Raw genomic sequence first — 21,676 nt, 5'->3', positions numbered from 1 at the left:
AGCAAAACAATGGAAAGTCTCAACAGATTCTATAGTGAGACAATGGCTTTTACTTTAAAAAAAAAAAATGCTGCCATTATATATAATCTTATTAAGCATGATAAAACTGAATAGAACTATTAAGAAAAATCAATTCTAAACATCTTGAGTGCCTTTCTTTTTGCATGCAGATAATGCTGATATAAATAAAGAGGAAATGTAAAGGAATTTTTACATTGATTAAGTTATGGATCACAGTGCTTTAACACATGCAGTGATGGGGCGATGACAACAGAGGTTGCTCTTCTTTTTTGTTAATTTAGCTATTTCATTGAAATTGATGGTTTCCTGCTGTTTCAAGCATTACACTTGTAATATTTTTACATTTTTACATTTTGATGTTCCTATCATTACAACTGGGAACTGACAATTTTTCAAAGAAAGGCTTGCAATAGTGCTGTGCTATTTTTATCATCTGTATTTTCATAGATTTTTAAAAATTATATTAGGATTTGATTACTTTAATGATTACTTTTTATTTATTTTTTAGATTTGTGTATTTTAACTGTTGTTTTAGTTTCTGTCAGCAGCCTTGCATCCTGTTTAAATATAATAATAATAATAATAATAATAATAATAATAATAATGCAAAATTTGATACATACGGGGGGAAGTCACTTTATTCTGTTTTAAATTTGCATTTAAGAGACACACACATAGAGATATCCTTGTATCTTGAATATTGTTTGTTTGTTTGTTTATGTGTTTCATAGGAGGCATGGGTCACAAACTAACCCATCATCATAGACTTTTATTGCACTAGCCATAGGCCATGGCATCATTCAGAAAAATAACAAAAAGAAAAACAGCAATAACCATAAAAATTATCAGGCACCACACATACAGTATAAACCACAGTCACAACTACTAAGATTGTTTGTTGCATAAAATAGAATAGCAGAAGATTCTCTAGTAAAATGTGCCAAATTAAATATCTGAATCCCCTTTACAGTTGACCACTATTTTACCTAGTTCTTTCCTCCTGATCTTCTTAGCTGCCAATGCATAGAGTGCTGCTTTATAAGTTACAAAGTCATCAGTATCGCTCAGCAGCCATTTCACCCTTTCCACCCTATTCAATTGAGTTCCATTCAGAAACAGGGGTTTTATGAATCAGTCTCTTGGGTCTATATATAACGGGCACTGCAATAAATAGTGGCACAGGTCCTCCCACAAAGTCTCTCTTCATAATGTACTTTGCCATAGCATCCATCCAACACCACCAAGGGCATCGATTGGAATCGTAATTCTATGAAAGCGATTCTAAGCATGGCAAGTGGGAGCTTTGACAGGTAACTGGCCCGGGTATGCTCCGTTTTAATAAGTGGGAACCATGGCAAACTGTTGGTAGAAGCCATCATGGTTAGATCCCTTTCTGCATCAGATCTAAAGAGACAATCTCTTAAGTGCCTCTTGTCCATCTTCATAGTCACCTGAAAATCTTGTATTTGGTATTGGGATAAGAGGCGTTGGATACCGTCCTTCCAACATTTGGTCTGTTTCTGTTCTGTGTGTGACATAGTGGAATATCTCCTCTGAAAGAAACTGAAGTCTTTTCACATAATTTAAGCACAAGTAATCAATTCTAGCCTAAACAAAATAAAAGAAAAAAAATTCCTTCCAGTAGCACCTTAAAGACCAACTAAGTTAGTTCTAGGTATGAGCTTTCGTGTGCATGCACACTTCTTCAGATACTTCTTCAGGTATCTGAAGAAGTGTGCATGCACACGAAAGCTCATACCTAGAACTAACTTAGTTGGTCTTTAAGGTGCTACTGGAAGGAATTTTTTTTCTTTTATTTTGTTTTGACTATGGCAGACCAACACGGCTACCTACCTGTAACCAATTCTAGCCTGTATTGCTGTCACGTCAGCTTCAACGCGGAAAAGAGCAGCTGGAGTCCCGTTGGGGAGCGAGAGCACTTTCCTGATGAATTTGTTCTGCACTATTTCTAAGGCTTTGTTGGCATTTGAGTCCTTGCCCCATATCACTCCATGAAGCATCTGGGAGACCATTTTACTGGCAAAGATTTTTAATGCAGGTTCCTATAGCTGACCACCTGCCGTAAAATAGAATTACATTCATGCCCCACAAGCTTTCTGCGCTTTGAGTTTCGTAGCCTCAGTGTGCCCTATCCATGATAGTGTCTCATTGAAAAGGATTCCCAGATATCCGAAGGAGTGTATTTGCTCCAAGTTCTGCTGATCCATTTTCCATTTGAATCTGGGCCTATGCTTCCCAAAGACCATAATTTTGGTCTTGAAGTAATTCACAACGAGCTCTTCCCGCTTGCAATACCTGCTGAAAGCTGTAAGCAAATTGTTAAGACCTAATCGGGAGAGCGATAGGAGCACCACGTCATCGGCGTTCAGCAGGCAAGATATCTTCCTATTACGAATTGATGGGGCGGGGGGTTGCACCTGTGCTAGATGTGGCACCATATCATTTATATAAAAGTTAAAAAGTGTGGGAGCCAATATGCAGCCTTGTTTCATGCCTCTTGATGTCTTGAATTTCCGAGAGACCTTCTTTTAAGCCCACTCTGCCTCGTGTTTCGGTACCACTATACAGTGGTACCAATTAATAATAATAGTCATGGGTCTATATTAGCATTTGAGAATTTCTCCCACAGTCTGTTACGATTGATTGAGTCAAAAGCAGCAGATAGGTCAATGAAGGCAGGTACAACCAGAAGCAGCCAATGAGGAGAAGTGCTGCCATTTGCCAGGACAGTGCAGGGAAGGAGCATGGTGGTAGTGAGGTTGAGCACTGTGATCAAACTGACCTCACCCTGACTTCACCCATGCACTGTCAGATTCTTCCCCATTTAAGACTAACACTCCATATGATGTAGGATAATGGCAATGTGGAGTATAGCTTCACCTAGGCTAGGCGTTTTCTCATATGTACATGATCAATACTAGGATAACAGTACTGGTCCATGTTACAGAATACCAGGATGATTTATGTGAAGTACTTGGAACATTAAAATGTATATATAAATTTTCATACCACACTGTCTCATACCCAAACACTACTTAACAACAAGAAGATACTTTCAGCCCCCACCTTCTCTAGAAGCCAGCTCTGTCCCCATATCCTGCTTTGGATTACAGACATCTTGAAAATAGCTGCAGATTACACCAGCCAGTTCCTCTCTCCCTCTCCCCAACCCCAATATACTCTGGAATTACTTTAGGATATTTCAGAATACTTTACATATGTCCATATAAACAAATGTACATTTTATATGTAAACAGACATTCATATAGATATGTTTTCTAGGACAAACATTTGGGCGGCTTTAGACATATTACTGACTGGGTGAGAAAAGGGAAGACAAAAATATTGATTGCTTTTTACCATACCACTGTCCTACACAAAACCACACACACATCCTGTCAGATATAGTTATGCCATGACAGTTTCCAATGCGTGAGCCACTGCATCACAGGCACAAAAACACCAGCAACAAAGAGCTATATGTATCCCTGTGCACACAGAAGTTTAGTTCACCTTATACCAAACACTGCTTATGAGTATAACTTTTGATCACAGCACATGAAGAGAGGGAAAGATACAGCATTAAGACAGAGGACCCAAAAAGCTGGAAGAGACACATAGCCCTACTTGGGAAAAGTTCCACTGAGGGAGGAATTAAGTTTCTCTTACCAAGCAGGTAAAAGGAAAGACCAGGCAAGCAACAAGGGAAGCCACAAAACCACACACTTAATAGTAGCAAACAGGAAAAGTCTTGCCAGAGGGACCTTCCTCAACCTCATATCCACAATGCAGACACCACAGAGCAATTTTTAAACTCCCAATCACAGCAGCAGACTGAAAACAAGACACGCCGTGGGCATTCCTTACCTCATTACCCAATCATGTGCATAAGGAGCACAATGACTTGAAGAGTAGCCCTAGCCTGAAGGACCAGCACAGGTTTTCTATATAGGGGGTTTCAGGTTTGAATCCAGGGCTTAACACCACACTGCAAGGAGTGGGGAAGGACTCCCACACTCCTATATGGGCAAAATAATCCTTTTTAACTGTTCCTTCCTGTCTCACAAACAACTCATGTAACTAATCCTACTACCACCACACACTATATTCTTGTTGCATGTTTCTGACTGGAGTTCCAATGCAAGGTACCTGTTTGTTTGAGGCAAAGAAGTGTTAGCAATAAGCTCAAGTTTCTGTGAGAGTTGTGAGGCCAAGTTGTTTATTTATTTATCAACCATATTTATAGACTGCACTTCACCTAAAGTTCCCAGGGTAGTAATACACAGAATTAAAACCAAAGTTATACAAGCCAACATAAATTCCAGGCAAACAAAAGAGCAGCAGCAATAAAAATCCAATCTAATATACCTCACCCTTTCCCAAAAGCCCAAGCAAAGCAGTGTGTCTTGAATGGGTGACAAATGACAGCAATGTCCTAGTGAGATGCACTTCAGGTTATTCCAAATGAATGGGGTTGTTACTGAGAAAGCCCACCCACAGGTCCCCACCACACAAATTTATTTGGTGTGGGGACCACTAACAGAACTCCCCCCTCATTATCTTAACCCAGAGATCTTTAATGGACACTTAGGCACTCTGCACATTCTCCCTGTTTCTCTTCACCAGGGTTCCCCCATATATGCCCTGTGTTTGCATGACCTAAGACTAGAGAGATATAGTCCCACGCTACACACCCTATCATCTCAGTTGTGGTCCTCTTTTCTAGGGTTTTTATCCTGATGCTGATGTATTGCATACCTGTCAAGTGTCCCTATTTCCCTGAGACATTCACAGAATTACAGAAGCAATCCTGGCTTCTGATTTCATCTGGGAATGTCCCATTTTCCCCCTCCAGCACCCCCACCAAGCACAGGAGGAGGATTAGCCAGTGTTTGCAGCCAGCGCTTGCACTTAGCAGGGGAACCCTTCATGAAACAGAACCCTTGTGTGCAGGGGAGTATTGCTCTTGTCGGCCCCTCTCTGCCACTGCCAAAGCCACCAACGCTGTCATGGCTGCATGAGGTGCAGCATGGGCAGAGGAAGCAAGCAAAGTCAGAAGAAAGTGAGCAGCTGCCAGGTAGGGGCTGTGGCAGGGCAGGCGGCCAGTTGACTCTTGCATCTTTTGGTGTTGTGCTCTTGCGCGAGCCAGCTGACACGTGTCTCAATTTTCTGCTGAAAAGCATTGGCAGGTATAGGGTTGTAATTGGGTCCTGATTGGAATCATATACTATATTTCATTGTGGAGACATCAGAAAGGCAGGAGGACAATATTTTATTTTCCTCTTCGCATCAGCTCCATGGTCAATATAATGATCCACTATTTGTGTATTTATATATTATTATGGTGGTGTCTACTCTTTATCTGTCCTGGCCACATCCCCAACTTGTTTGGGTTGCTATACCAGGAGAGTTATATAGCAGAAATGTAGGGGTGGCGTATCTGTGCAGCTGCACTAGTAATTCTCATGTGGCAACAGTACAGCCCCCTCAAACATAAATGTGTTCCAGCAACAAAGCAAAAACTTTTCAAATAAAATTAGTATTAAAGCTATCTAGCATCATTACTAGTGGTTTTGATATACTTTACTTTTAGGATACCAAGACAGAGATTGGTGAGGGAAGGAACATGCTTCATATGCAAGAAATGTGTCAGTCTTCCAAATTATTAGTTACTTGCACTTTCATTCCTGTTAAATATATAAAGATATTAGCCTTACCTTGAAATAAAAATGCTTTACTGGCATTATGTAGTCCAGACACCTGTGTAACTCCAATAGTCATGTTGACTAGATCCAGTTCTGTGATGATATCAATTTGTAAGTTGGGGTCCATTCCAAGGCCTACAACTGGTTGAAAAGAAGTCAGGTTTTAATTTTTAGTTCAAGTAAAATAACTACATACGCTGTGCAACCATGAACAGTGCTATAGCCACATTCCATTTTTAAATAGCCCTAGTCCTACAAGCAACAAATATGATCCACTGCATTAACTGAAACTGAACTCCCATCTTTCCAGATCTTTTTTACCGTATGGGACAGGGCACAATAAAGCACCATCATTAATGCAACAGCATGACATAATAAATGAGCCCTGCAATTAAACAAACCTTAAGAACTAGAAAGATGAATAACATGAAGACAGACAGAGATCGGATGGAGAAATTTGTAATGTATTGGGCAAGTAATGGCTGTGTTTAATGAGATATGCTATTACGAAGGACTGAGTCTTATACACACACTTACAACCCACTAAAACACTTTAGTAGCCCATATATTGCTACCTGCGTTAATTCCTTTCATTGGATTATCCAAGTATTTTGAATGCAACTTGGACAAATAACATTGCATATTGCCTTTTCTAGTTGGGGTTTTCACCAAAGGCAAAAATGTATTACTGCATTTGGAACATTATCTTGGTGCTCAAGTACAGGATGCATAAATTCACTGTGGTTTTTCCTGAAAACATCCAAACTGCAGGCTGGTTTCCAAACAAGTCATATTTAAGAGTACACTCATTGGCAGCAATTTAAGTTATTATTAAGAAATTCATTGATTTCATACTCCAGCTATGACTAACCCAGTACAGTGGTACCTCAGGTTCCAAACACCTCAGGTTACAAATAATTCAGGTTACAAACTCCGCTATCCCAGAAATAGTTCCTTGGGTTAAGAACTTTGCTTCAGGATGAGAACAGAAATGGCGCGGCAGCAGCTGGAGGCCCCATTAGCTAAAGTGGTACCTCAGGTTAAGAACAGTTTCAGGTTAAGAATGGACCTCCAGAACGAATTAAGTTCATAACCAGAGGTACCACTGTATTTATATCTCCCTCACTTGGGAAATTCAGATTCCTGATACAGCTTCAACTTGTGCATTTTGCAGGTTAAAAAATGCAATGGTTGCCATTCCATTATGATACTGTTAACAGATCACCCTGCTAGGCAAAGGAGCTAGACCTGCTATACCTCTCAAAGGAGCAGTGTAAGGTAATAACTGCTTAAAGTAATACACACCAAGGTGTGTGTGCACAATCCTTCCATAGCGAATGTGCAGTAACAGACTGCCCATACTGTTAGGTTTTGCTCGAAGATGCAGTTGCATGGTGCCAGAGGACTGCAATTTATGTGCTATAACAAGGACTTAATACATTGCCTTATTCAAGCAGGCAATCAGCACTGCATTAACAAAGCTGACACCACTCACTACATGTATAGCTGCCACTCACAAACCACCAGAGGCTCAAACTTCTGAAGACATTTTCTTCAGCTACCTAACCCTTAGTCCTGCTTCTTCTATTGCAACTTTCTGACACTGCAATTGTCTCCTTGTTCTCCACATAAGCAAACTACAGTTACGATTCCTACCAACAACAAAAAAGCAATTTATAAAGGGGTTAGATAGCTGTGAAACTGAACTCTACATATTTCCACAAAAAAAGTGAAAAGGCAGCTTAGTAAAACATCCAAAGACAAGAAAGATTGGCTGAAAATATACCAGGAGAAGGGATTAGTAGTACATGTCATGTACAATTCCATAATTTTAAAGGTAAAGGTAAAGGACCCCTGACAGTTAAGTCCAGTTGCAAATGACTCTGGGGTTGCGGTACTCATCTCACTTTACAAGCCGAGGGAGCCGGCGTTTGTCTGCAGACAGTTCTTCTGGGTCATGTGGCCAGCATGACTAAGCCGCTTCTGGCGCAACGGAACACCGAAACTAGAGCAGCATACAAAAATGTTGTTTACCTTCCTGCCGAAGCAGTACCTATTTATCTACTTGCACTTTTTGCCGTGCTTTCGAACTGCTAGGTTGGCAGGAGCTGGGACCGAGCAACGAGAGCTCACCCTGTCGCGGGAATTCGAACCGCCGACCTTCTGATCAGCAAGCCCAAGAGGATCAGTGGTTTAGGCCACAGCACCACCTGCATCCTCCTAATAATAATTATTATATTTTTTATTACAACATTTTCCTACAAATGAGAACCAGAGAAGAGGGTGTGCTTAATCCTTTCCCTTTCTGCTGATTGATCACACACCCCAAATTGTGGGATATGCAGTCAAATCTAACAATACATATTCTTGATAGCAAAACCATACATCTGTACTGCTGATAGGCGAACTCATACCATAAAAACATAATTGGTAGAGAAGGCTCTGTGTGGTGATATTTCCCATCCTGTCCTGGAAGGGAAGAAACAAAAAAGTATTTCCTGTTCTTTCTCTTTCTCTTCAACCAGCCATGGAGGGGGACATCTGACTGCTTGTTCCCATATCAAGTCCATGCCTGAAGCTGTTTTTGTTGTAAACACAAGTCTTTTACCTGCATTTATTTTTGCTGCTGCTGCTGCTGCTAAGGATGAATACTTGTCTGTGAGTAAACTATATGTTTTAAACTTACTTTTTAGTCTGCAGCTGATAAACGCTGTAACAAAGGGGGAGCTCAGCCTAACAGCCAACACCTATGCTTTCAATTAAACGACATAAAATGGGATTAAAACTTTTCTCAGCCCCACACTTTTAAATGCAAGCAGTAAGCTGATCCTTCTGCCTGTTAACCTACATATGTGGGTTCTGTAGGGGGACAAAACATAGTTAATTATATTCCCTCACCTACCTAATAAAACCCATCACAAATTATGTTCCCAATCATAGAGACAAAAGCCACTTGGGGGTTTTAATGGATGAACAGCAGGAAAGTAAAGAGTTAAGCACACACTATTACACCCACCAATTTTCTGTTCCCGATTAGCCTCCTGCAGCTGCTTTTAAAATTTAAAAAGTGGGGAGGGGGAGAGAGACTCACAGAACTGCCAATCACACATATAGTCTGACCCACAGCTCCACCCAATTCAGTATATTGTGCTGTCCTTCTGTAACACCAGCAGCACGTATATATAAAGTACTTTAGAGTTCTCACATGTATACAGACATTTCAGCACAGCAACGGTGTAAGACAGGACAGCACTGTTACAATTTTGGGCAATGGGCATTTACGGCTGAAAATCAATATAAAGGTATCGAATCCAAGAAACTGATGAGCTAAGACTATATTTGTACCATCACACCCTAGTGTCAGATTAACTATCCCATTCTGCTAGAGAAAACCAGCACAAGGACTCTCCCTTCTCTTTCACCTGCATATCCCCCAGGTTCACTCTGTAGGGCTGAGAGAACCCCAAGAAGAGGCGGGGATGAGGAAGGGGAGTTCTACCAGGCAAGCAAAACTGATCTCCTTAGCTGACAGAATGATCTCCTTGGTAGTACGTTGACCTTAGTCTCATAAAATGCAATTCCGTACATTTCTTCTCAGAAGCAAGTCTAATTGAATTAAGTGGAGCTTATTACCCGGTAGGACTGCAGTCCTGGCCACACAGATGACCCATGCCCTCACTTATTTACAAAGTACAAGGTTTCCTCCTCGGCATTGATGGGAAAGAAGACTACAAAAACTATACTTGTGGCTGCTGGAAGGGTCAACACACATTAAAATCCATTTCACTGGTGCAGCAAAAGAGCCCCATATAAAGTAGCAGGCTTCCACATATGTGGAATAAGCTTCTGCAAAATGTGAATGATCTCACACTTAAACAACATCAACCTGCCATTTCCGAAATTTTATCAAGAATATGCAATATAAATGTGTGTACACTGGTACCTCAGGTTACATACGCTTCAGGTTACATACACTTCAGGTTACAGACTCCGCTAACCCAGAAATATTACCTCGGGTTAAGAACTTTGCTTCAGGATGAGAACAGAAATCGTGCTCCGGTGGCACGGCAGCAGCAGGAGGCCCCATTAGCTAAAGTGGTGCTTCAGGTTGAGAACAGTTTCAGGTTAAGAATGGACCTCCGGAACGAATTAAGTACTTAACCCGAGGTACCACTGTCTATGAGACTACAAGGGTTCCAGTAGAGCATTCTGGCTACATTCTTAGAGCTACACTTACTTAAGTCCATTGATTTTAATGGTTCTACTTCGAACATGTCTAATGTTGGATATCCCACAGGCTATTTTGTTCATATTTTGGTAGTAGCTGTTTATCTTTCCCATGCAAAAATAAATCAGTTAAGATATGAGTGGATATTTATGCCCAGAGGTCAGAATGAAAGCTGTTTCTGCATCTATTTAGTCTAGGAAATAAAGGATATCAGCAGACTCATAAAACTGCTCTGCAGGTGATTATGCACTATTCCAATGAGATCAACAGACTCAGAAATAGATCAGTAAAGCTGAATTTTACAAGGGGGAGCCAATGTAATGAATTATGTAATGTGGCATGTGTCTTGGATGTATTGCAGAAATCACCCCTGTTCCTTTTGAATTTTTCCAGTGACTTAAAATGAAATAAACACAAAGGAATAAATTCCAACCATGAAATGAATAGTAAAACTGCAACTGATCTCAGTGCTTTCAAAGTTGAACCTAGATATTAAAGTTTATGAACGATGTGTGCAGAAGCCTGGGTATCCTTAGTCTCCACAAGGTTATTGTGGTCTTTGAAGATTTGCTCCTGTTGAATTTGTGAATTGGGGACCCTTGTCAGCTAGCTTGCCCCAAAAATAGCAAGCCGTATTTTTTATGGCTGCATTTTTGAATACTATACAATTATACAGAATATTATTTTAACAGATGTGTGGCTCATTTAAGACCAACTCACGTTTTGATTTTACAGTAAGGAAATGAAAAAAACAAAGGGTTGTGAAAATGTTTCTTTTCCACAAGGAAAATAAATCTGATGTGTCTTTACACACTGTGGGCACACAATATATCTCTGCTTTTTTCGTACAGAGATGCACAGATTTTTCTGTGTGCCAGAAAAACAACAGGTGAAGAACTGCATGACTTTTATATTAAAACAAAAAGAATAGACTGGTAAATATAATGTGTATGAACATTTAAATTTAGAACCTGTTTTGGAAATTTCAGAGATTTACCAGCAAGTCAGACCTCCATGCTGCCACTTTCAATATGGTTGTAGAAATTCCTGCATCTGCCTTACATAGATAAAATTTGAGTATGTTCCAAAACCTACAGAAATAAAACATTAAAGGGTTCTTCTTTTACCAGGCAAACATCTCTACTCAGAATTAAGCACCACAGAAATCAACAAGACTTGCTCCCAGGTAAGTAGGTATAGGATTGCTACCCTTAATCTCATGCATGGTTGGCAGAGATGGGTAGGCCCAAGGCCTTTTAGAAAAAACTAGTTTGCTTTTCTCCTCCCTGCTATAACATTTGAAAAGAACAACAACTGGCAATTTGTGCTCTTTATGAGCATCCAAAATTTGCTGCCTGCCTTGCTCTCTATAACGATAGGGTCAGTTAGGCCTGTGAAGAACAGCTGGAAGAGCTAGACATATTATTAAGAACTCAATAGAAGCTATTATAACTAGGTAGCTGAATCCTGATAAAACTGTTTTTAAGCATCTTTACAGGAACACTACATACATTTCTTCACACAACAAAAGCAAGTTTGCACAACCGTTAAAAAAAAAAACACTACTGAACCCCTGTCTACATGATGATGTGACATTACACGCTGCTGGTTTAGGCTCAGGCTGCATATTTGGATGCCAAGTGAAAGACAGGCCATGCAAGTTGTTTATGTCACATAAAAGTCAGCTCAGCTTACATAAATGTTTAGGGAAATTTAACACACTAATTCTGCAGTACCCGAGCATAGTGTGAATTTTATCGATATCCCGTATTAACTGGCCTTTAAATCTCCTGCTGGCTTCATTCATAACAGATGTTGAGAAGAGCCACAGAGGTGTATTTGACTTCACTTTCAGGCTGGTACTGCCATCTTCAGTAACTATAACTAAGGTCTATAATGAATGGCAGAGCTGAGGAGAAATGCCAGGTGCACCCAGAGACCTGATATTTTTGCAGACCTGGACAATGCTAGCGGTTTTAAATTTATACTGCCAGTAGCGCAGTGAATGCATAGTTGCGGCTCAACGGGCGCACAGGATCGAGACATTTCCCGTCAACTATTCCTTTTATTCCAAAGACTTTCACAACATGCAGCCAGTGCTCCTGCTGTAAATAGAGGTGTATACTGTATTCCCAGTTAGCAAAGTCATTGCGATTGGAATACAGTTCCAAGTGTGTCACAAGACAATATCTTGTTTTAAGCTTTCCTCTAGTCCTCTTGTCTGTTTCCACTTCATTTCTTCAATTCTTTTTATCTCCATTCTTTCTCCTTCTCTCTTTCTCCCCACTCACTGCTCTTAGCCCATTTCTGATTCCTTTTCTCCCCTTGGTGGCTATGCCCCTCAGACCTCTTCTTACTTTCAGATGGGTATTTATAATGGGATGGGTGCTCCTCATGCACACTTTTTTTATTTATGTCATTGTTTGCAGTCATCCACACAAGATCATTGGCATCAAAATTCCACTCCGCATTTTATACCATTTAAGCAAGATTCATCGGGGGGGGGCGCGATTTGGTATGCTAAAAAAAGGAGAACTTGTTACCAATCACCCATTTCCAGTATCTAAATATTTCCAGTATTAAGCCACTTTCTGGGGCTTAACCTCGAATTCCACTCATGCAAAGACCCACCATCAGCAGAGCGAGGTGGTCATTTCAGGCAGATGAATGATGCCAAGTGTCATGAAAGAAAAGCAAACTGATAGTTATTTAACTTATCATTGTTGTATTTTAACTCCCAGGGAAATATGCTTTGGGGATTTTCTGGCTCAAGTACCAAAATATTCCTGGCCAGCCTTTGGTACTATGTACTGTGGCATGAAGAAGGGTTCTGTTGACAAGTAGATAACAAACTGGCAAGAGACCTTTGAGAAGAGACTGCATTTTATACAGGGATTTCAATTAAACCACCAACTTGGGACAGCATTAAAAAGTGGTTAGACGAATTTATGGAGGATAAGGCTATCAATGGCAACTAGCCATAACAGCTCTATTACTTGCAGTATGCCTTAGTTTTCTGGGAATCACAAACAGGAGAGTGCTACTCTACTCATATTTTGCTTGCATTTGGTTGGTCACTGTGATGAACAGAATGCCCCTTTTGTTTGACCCAGTAGGTTTCCTCTTATGCTCATATGAACTGCAGCTCCTTAGTGCTATGTATCTGCCTGACAATAATTTTGCTCCAAATAAGAGTAAGTCTGTAGTGTAATATAATCAGTATAGCAATTAATAAATACAGTAGCTGGTTTCTATGCTTGTAAAACACTGAAAGCCTATTTTGACATAAAGTGATTTATACTAAAGAAATAAACAATCAACTACATAATTAAAAGGGATCCTTTAAATGCTTCTCCAACAGCTTTGAAAGCTGCTCTTCTGTGAGTCATGAGCCATATTTAGATAAGACAAACACAAGGGTGGGATGATTGTATGCGTCTTTCCCATAGAATTATCACTACCACAATGCTCAGTCCCACACAATCAGCCTCTATCCACATGGTTGTTAATATCCAAGCAAAGTATGAGTTGCTCAAACCAAAGGTGGCTCTCATATATATACAGCAATGTTTTGGCCCCTCAATTAATTAATTTCTGCTAAGTTAAATGACAAAGAAAACTCTCCCTCCTTTGCAAATCTGGAAAATGATCATGTCCCAAAAGTATATGCTGTGAAGCAATGGGAGAAGAAACTGTCTCCTTCAAAGATCTTAAGGAAGAGCACAGGTGACTATTTCATTTATATCCAATGCCTTAAGTAGAACAAAGAGACAAGGCAATTTGTTTTTCTTCTTATAAATTAAAAAGAGCTATTAAATGGAAATCATTTTCCATTTTAAAGTAGCACAAATCATTGGGTTTGATTTTTTTTCTTAATCCCAGTTGATGGGAATAACCCACATCCTGACTTTCAGTTACATCTTCAATTTGCACCTATGTATTAAATTTTGCAAAGAGAAGGAAAAGAATTTGACCCACTAATGTTAAAGGTCTATTCACAGGATTGTGGAAAGTAATTACTCATGTCAACAGAAAAAGTATCTTTAAAGTAACCAATTTGTTCTCAAAACCCTACAGACTTGTCACCTTACTGTGCTTTTATCAGTCTCTTGGCTACCTGGAACATGACCATCATAGAAGAGCTTCACTTGATTGCTGTATGCCTAAGTATCTCATGGATGCACCCCCAGGTCACAATTCTTTGCTTTCATCTTGCCTATACAGAAGGAACATTCGGTTTAATGCACTTACAGTTAACCATCCTCATGCAATATTTACTGCTCATAACTATTATGAAACTTCTTTCAAAACAAAAAATCTTGTCTGACAAAAATCTAAATAGCAAAGGATGCTCACCACAACTTTCCAAATTATTCACCTCATAACTAAACCATAACATTTTGCTGTAATTTTATGGATGAGAAAATTTCATCTAACTGCATCATCCATATAACTTATTCACATGAGGATATACGAGTAAAGACCTGGTTGTTAATTAGATCCTATTTACAGGATTCAAGAATGAGAAAGTTGCATGGATAGCCTATGCAGACAAGGATACAACCATTCAAGGTTAAACACTCAAGTCCCAGCGATTTCCATAAAAGAGGGCTAAAGGCTCATGTATCACTCTCCCCCACGTAAACGAATAGGATTTATAAACTGCATAATGTTGGATGACTTGTGCCCAAAGAGTTTCCCATTTGTGGACCATACTTATTAATCACTCCAAAGCACATTTGATGTAAAGTGCTTTACAGACTTGTTTTCAATACCCTAGTGAAATAAACTGCTTAATTCCTTACTGACTAGTGAAAGCTGACATAAAGGGGATCATATGTGCAGATGCAAGTCCCAACTACCTACCATAAAAGCTTATTCCAGGAGCCACCTAAACACAGGTGTTCTGATGGATCTGCCCCCTTAGTCTTAAAACTAGCTATAACTAGAATATCAAATACAAGCTCAAATTATGCAATCTTGGTAATCTGTAGAAGTAAAGATATTTTCTTCACAGACATCTCCAAGAGAGTGCCTGCCAGACTGACCCTAAAGATGCTTTACTTTAGGAAGTAACAGCACAATCCCTAACCATATTGACTCAAAAGTTCTGTTGAATTCAATGGGGCTTACTCCAAGGTAAGTGGTGTTGGGATTGCAGCCTAAATCATGCTAGATTTAGTGCAACTTACTAAGTATGCCTTATACCTGCAGGGTTTAGACACAGATTAGGATAAGGGGCATTACTGAAATGTTGAATTTTCATTTCAACTAGGGAAGCAATATCTACAAAAAAACTATTTAGAAATTTAACTTCCTTCAAAATCATATAAAGGAAAGAGTCTATTTAAAAAACTCTGTAAACAGGTGGGAAGAGAACAAAAGAAACAAGCAAAAAGCCCAAACTATTCCTGCTTAATTCCTTTTTTTAAAAGAAATTTTCCTAATTCTCCTAACTGCACATAACAGGATTGACAACCCTAAAGAACTATTCCTATTAAGGCACCCTTTTTAATTAAGATGGCCCCCACTGCAACCAATGTAGCAAGTATTTGTTAAGAGAGAAAGACATAAGGATAGCAGCCCACATGCATCCATTTCTTCCTTCTGCAGGCTTTCAACATTATGATCAGATTGCCCTAAAAAGCAGTTTGCTCCAGTTAAGTCTCAATTAAAGTGTGTTCTAGAAGACAGGAAGCTAAAGGGGGCGGGTAATCAGATGTACATAAAAGGTTCTTTTTTCCCATCCCTCTTGAACAGGAGTACTCTGACAAATCACTATTATAAATGCCAGAATTAAGCAGATTGCTCCCCACCATGTGAAATGAAAGCATTCTGGAAACCAGCTGTTTGTACTCCCCTCCGTCTCTGTCAAAGAAACCTTTAGGGACCTGATCTCTTGCATTCTCTAAAGTGGTGTGCAGTGGGTTTCCCTAAAGCTCTCCACTGTTAGTACTTAAAATCCTCTCCACCTTCTTCGTAAGCAAACAAAAAGAAGGATGGATGTCTAGGAAGATTTCCCAAACTTTTCATTTCCTGATTTTTTGCTAGATTATTATTTCTATTTTATAGGCTTTAATCAAAACAAGCAAGTGAACTCATCTTCGGGAAGCAACAGAAAGTTAATGTCCAGAACGTTTCCGGCATTCAACTGGAAAGGGAAACAGGGAGATTTCTCACTGAGAACAAGACTTGGAAAAGCAAGACCACTTGTCATACACACAGCGCCCTGAACTGTTAGTAGCCGATTAATGGTGGCTGTTTTCTTTCTTTCATCAAGGCCATTGTGATGAGCTAGGATCACTGCATCCGATTTCAATATCTCCAGCTGATCTTATCCTTGAGCGTTTTCCCTCCCTATATTTTATCCTCCTCCTGGATCAGACATAACAGTTTCAGTGAAAAGCCAAGCTAACTGCATGTCCGTGGCTGAGAAGACAATAAAAGAGTGCCACCCATGTGCAAAGCCCAGAAACAGGCACTCCCGCTTTTCTGGGAGGAGAAATCCCTGGTGGAATAACGCTCATCTTAAAACGCACACGCATGCACATACACCCTCGTTGTCTTGCGAGCCTCGACAAGGAGATTATCTACCTCTGGCAGGTAGAAGTCACCTGTTTTTTCAGCGTGCTCACAGGAGGGGATGAATGAATCCTTAAATTGGTGCTTGCGTTATATGAACACATCAATTTACAAATCATAAAAGGCTTGACAAAGGGGGACCAGAAGGCTAGGGCGGGGGGGGGGGCGTTGTGGGTCTGGGGTTTGCAGTAACGACTGATAAACGTAAGCGGCTTGCTCAGCTGCCTCTCCTTCCATCGCGCGCCGCCGCTGCCACCGAAGCGGTCCGGTGCCTCCTAAAACAGATTGGCTGGGGTGGGGCTTAAGCAGGACTTGCAAGGTCCTGAGAGAGCTACTGCCATTGCAATGCAAAGTTTCCTAGTTCCGCCTCGCAAGCCGCGGCAAAAACGGGGAAAAGGCGGTTGGATGGGGCAGGTGGCGGTGCCCTGGGATCGCGGGTCTCCTCCTGGACCTCTAAGGTAGCCAGAGACACTATAGAGATCTCTTTTCCTCCCACTTTCCAGCCCTTGGACTTTTGCTCCCTCCTCCCCAAAAGCCACAATCCATAACGGTCGCCTATCAGCACAAAATCGATTACCTTAAAGATAGAGCACCCCACCCCTTTCCCCTCTGTCCCCTTGATCCTCGCCGTCATTCACTCACACGCAGCCCAGTTTCTGCGCTAACTCGCGGCTGGAGGACTAGAGCAAGAATAGTCCCCGGTCCCACTTTTCAAAAAGAGGAGGAGAGAGAGATAGCACCTAAGGGGAAGAGATCGGCTCCTCCACAATAGCTATCTATTGTCTTTGCAACAGATACACCGAATGCGTGAGCGAGGATTATTTCCTATTAATATATTCTCCTCCGTAATGACCCCCGTGCCCGTCGCGAGCAGCGCCTTTGCAGCTGCTTCGCACCTCCCTTTCCGTGCAAAGCTGATGGGGCGGGGATGCCCCCCCCAAAAAAAAAATCTCCGTCCGCCACCCCTTCTGCCTTACCTGTTCTCGCAGCTGCCAGGCAAACCCAAACGCCTACAATTACATCCATCTGGGCTGGTCGCGCTGTATTCCCCGTTGAGATCCCGGCGCACGGCAGAGCCTGGCTCTAGCACTCTTCGGAGCTGCGGAGCCTCCAAACTTGAAGCGCTCGTTTTGCCAGGGCTTCGAATAGAAAGAGAGATGGGGAGGGAGGGAGGGAGGAAGGAAGGGGGGAGGAAGAAGAGAGCGAGCGGGAGAGACAGCGGCACACAACCAGCGGCCAGAGCTGCTACCCTGGAAGAGCCCACGTGTTCTCCTCGGGGATGATCCCGGCTCTGGTTGCCTTTCCCCCGCGGGGCTCCGCGGCGCACGCCCAGCCTGACGCTCAATCTTTGTTCAGCTCTTTCTCCTCCGCCGCCCCCGCCGCCTCCAGTTGCCTCCGCCTGCCGCCAGGAGAGTGGCACCGTGAGCTCATCGCTTGAGCGGATCCCCCTCTTGGCGCCTAATGGATCAGTCTGAAGCACTACCAACCCCCTCTCAAGAGGGAGGCAAAGGCATCTTCGGAAAGAACCTGGGCAAGTGAACAGGAAGGGAGGCTGTCCAAAGAGCCGTCCAACTTACTCCGAAAAAGAGAGAGAGGAGTCGTCTGCTGCTGCTGCTGCTGCTATAATTCGCCTTGCGTGATAAATAAGGGCGCTTCGACGGCAGGCGGGGAAACAAAACAGTATCGCTTCATTCGGGTTAATTGATAGGGCTCCGAGCCCCACTGTCTCCCTTTCCGTCCATGTGTTTTTATACCTGCCAAATGAGGACACGCCATACGTCTGATGAAGTAGTAGAATCTGGACTACGAAATGCGATAGTCCAAGACGTTTTGTTTTCCCTGCCTGCCCCTGGGAATATATCTAAGAACAAACTATCGGAGGACGGGGGGTGGGTCGGCTTGAATATCTGGATCCTCCTGCCAAGTAGCAGGGAAGATTTTACTGCCCGTCATCTGCTGCTGAGCGGGAACATAGCTCCCTGTATCTATCCAGCCACTGACACCATTTAGAAATATTGATTAATAATAGATCTGCAGTGAAAGACTGCAAACAGCTAACCAAGGCATAGGCAAACTCCAGCTATCCGGATGTTTTGGAGACTACAATTCACATCATCCCTGACCACTGGTTCTGTTAGCTAGGGATGATGGGAATTGTAGTTCCAAAACATCTGGTGGGCCGGAGTTTGCCTATGCCTGAGCTTACCTTTTAACCCAGGGATGGGGGGACCTACACCTCCCCCAAGGTGGTTGGATTACAATTCACATCTCCCCAACCATTGGTCATGCTGGCCTGGGGCTGATGAGAATTGGACTCCAGCCACACTTCCCTGCTTTGACCACCTTGGTTTCTTGGCCCTATTCATGTTTATTCAGAAGTAAGCCACACTGGGTTAAATGGCACTTACAGTGGTACCTCGGGATACATACGCTTCAGGTTACATACGCTTCAGGTTACAGACTCCGCTAACCCAGAAATAGTGCTTCAGGTTAAGAACTTTGCTTCAGGATGAGAACAGAACTCATGCTCCAGCGGCGCGGCAGCAGCAGGAGGCCCCATTAGCTAAAGTGGTCTTCAGGTTAAGAACAGTTTCAGGTTAAGTACGGACCTCCGGAACGAATTAAGTACTTAACCCAAGGTACCACTGTATTCCCAACCATGTGTATGTGGGCATGCATCCTGCTGTGACTTGTTTTATATTAAAAAATAATAATAATCAAAATTCAGCAAACAGTGCCATGATCAGTTTGGCACAACTGTGTCCCATTGACTTCCACAAGAATTGTGTGCACACAGAGGTTGTAACCAATAACTTGTAACCAAGGAATATGAAACCCTGCTCAGCAGCAGCAGGGCTGTAAGCAAGCTTTCTGTAGAGGTTCGAATAAGAGAATTCATGCAGTGCGTTCCTAAGCACAGAAGTAAATTCTTTTAAGATCAATTGAGCTTAATGGATCCATTGTTCTTAACAGATCCATTGAACTAAACACCTATTAAGTAAGCTTAGCATTTGCAGTCTTAGGAGGCAGGGAAGCCGCAATGAAAACACTTCTTCACCATCCAAAACCACCAGCAATTTTGATACAGCTAATCGTTAATTGATTGCATTTGTCATTTTCTTGCATTATTAGCAGCACTTTTGTGTGATTCAGAATAGATCAAGAATATGTGGAGAATGAAAATAGTTTTAGGAATCTGCAAACAAATGACACACAATGTAAGCATATTCTTCCTGCTCTCTACCTGTTGTGCTCGTTCTGCAACAGCTAGTTCTGTTTGCATATAGCTAGAATACAGAACATGGCAATCACAACCTTCAAGGTTTTTTGCAGCCTTTGTATTCTGAGGAACTTTTCAGATTTACAAATAAAATAGGAGCATTAGTTTCTTGGCATATATTCCAAATTCTACACCACATAGTTTGACTTTAAATAATTGGTTTGGCAGCCCTAACTAAAACTGACACTTTGCTTCCAATGCAGAGCAAAAGAACTAAAATGAGTTATTTTTTTAAAGGGGGGTGGGAAGAAACGAAGATTTTATAAAACACGAAAATCCAATTTACAAGCAGTACATTATGTATTCCCCAGCAAAGGCTTGTGAATTCATTAATATCACTGTGGATCCATTAATACCACAGTGACAAGGAGTCCTGCAAACCTAAAGTAAACTTTGCAAACTGAAAGTTGCTGGCAATTGCACTATGCATTGGATAAAATTCGTCATATTCAAAGTTTGCTGCAGATTCTCTTGTGTATGCTAGTAGTAGCAGTATGTTTTCAGTTTCAGAGAATGGGCTTGGAATTTATCTTAAGCATTTATCTAAAACCCTTCAACATTAACATTTCCATTCCAATTAAAAGACTTCTTTGTGTTCCTCGCCCACCTTGCCTCAAATGACAGGGATACCTGGAGAAGGGCCTCAGAAGAAAATCTTAATTGCGGAAAGACAACTTGCCAACAGTTCCTAAACTTTCTTTAAAGTGCACACCTAAAGTTTGGTCTAAATCATGTTAGGGATGGGCTTTGCATGCACACTCCTCCACAGTTTGGGTTGAGGTAAATGTCCATGACTATAGCAAAATGGTTATGTGGCAGCCATTTACAGTGGTACCTCAGGTTACATACGCTTCAGGTTACATACGCTTCAGGTTACAGACTCCGCTAACCCAGAAATAATGCTTCAGGTTAAGAACTTTGCTTCAGGATGAGAACAGAAATCGTGCAGCGGCAGCAGGAGGCCCCATTAACTAAAGTGGTGCTTCAGGTTAAGAACAGTTTCAGGTTAAGAACGGACCCCCGGAACGAATTAAGTACTTAACCTGAGGTACCACTGCATAGCAAAATAGTTATGTGGCGGCAGCTTATACTGTTTCCTGTGTCTGCTTTCCCCTCAAGTTTCTGCCTCTTCTACCTAACCAATGAGTCCCTTGGCATGTGTTTCTCCTCAGACCTTTACTATTTAGCCATGTACAGAGAATGAAGACAAAGCCAAGCCTGGTGCTCCTGTCCACCATGGCATTTGGTTTCTGGCCCAGAGTTCACCCTGCCTTTCCCCCCTTCCTCCATAGCAAATTTAGCAGTGAAAATCCATCTCCTTACCTCAGCAGCTCTTTTGAGAGGCCTCTCTTAAAAGAATTTCACCAGGTGTTGCCTTTCTCATCATAGTTTGCAGTAATGGGAGAAACTGCACCTGGAGGAATTTTCCTTCCTGGGCTTCTCTTAAAGGCACAGGTGCCTTAGCAAGTTTCGTTCTGTCATCTGTATGTTCCCCAGGGTTGTCTGGCCCTGAAAATTCTCTGATCTTGCCACCTTTTCCTGGCCTTCCTCCTGTAGTTTTCAGGACAGGCTCATGTAAAGAAATTAAGAGGGGAAGATGTTTCCCTCACCACCACCAATTTATCTCCTTATTAGGAGAAGCTTCACTAGTTCAATTTCCCCACCCCAAGCCTAGTGTTAAAGGTAGAGGAACAATATTCATTGACTGAGTGGGAAGTCAAGGAACAATACTTGTTCGCAGTCCTTCACAATCCTATCCGTGTTGAGGGTTGCCTTATGGAAATCAGTGCTGGGGAAAGCAGCATCTACGTAGTTACACATTTCAGCCAGTCATGAGGC

General features: G+C 41.7%; 1 protein-coding gene across 4 annotated transcripts in view; it reads right to left on the bottom strand.

The window, feature by feature from the left end:
- Nucleotides 1-17,927, bottom strand: part of NELL1 (neural EGFL like 1) — a 372,071-nt gene extending 354,144 nt beyond the window's left edge. Inside the window, exons 1-2 of one of the 4 annotated variants that reach the window (XM_079966358.1) lie at nt 17,535-17,927; nt 5,760-5,888 (exon numbers count right to left, since the gene is read on the bottom strand). In XM_079966358.1, coding sequence (XP_079822484.1) covers nt 5,760-5,888; nt 17,535-17,583 — 178 coding nt within the window. In that variant the 5' untranslated portion in view covers nt 17,584-17,927. The remainder of the gene's footprint in view (nt 1-5,759; nt 5,889-17,534) is intronic. The other 3 variants (XM_079966357.1, XM_079966360.1, XM_079966359.1) reach the window with 3 other exon arrangements.
- Between the last annotated feature and the right edge of the window lie 3,749 nt (nt 17,928-21,676).

The sequence above is a fragment of the Podarcis cretensis genome (assembly GCF_951804945.1).
Source record: "Podarcis cretensis genome assembly, chromosome: 1".
Classification (NCBI taxonomy): Eukaryota; Metazoa; Chordata; class Lepidosauria; order Squamata; family Lacertidae; genus Podarcis; species Podarcis cretensis.
Note: the sequence above shows the minus strand (reverse complement) of the source record. Positions and strands in the feature narration are given on the sequence as shown.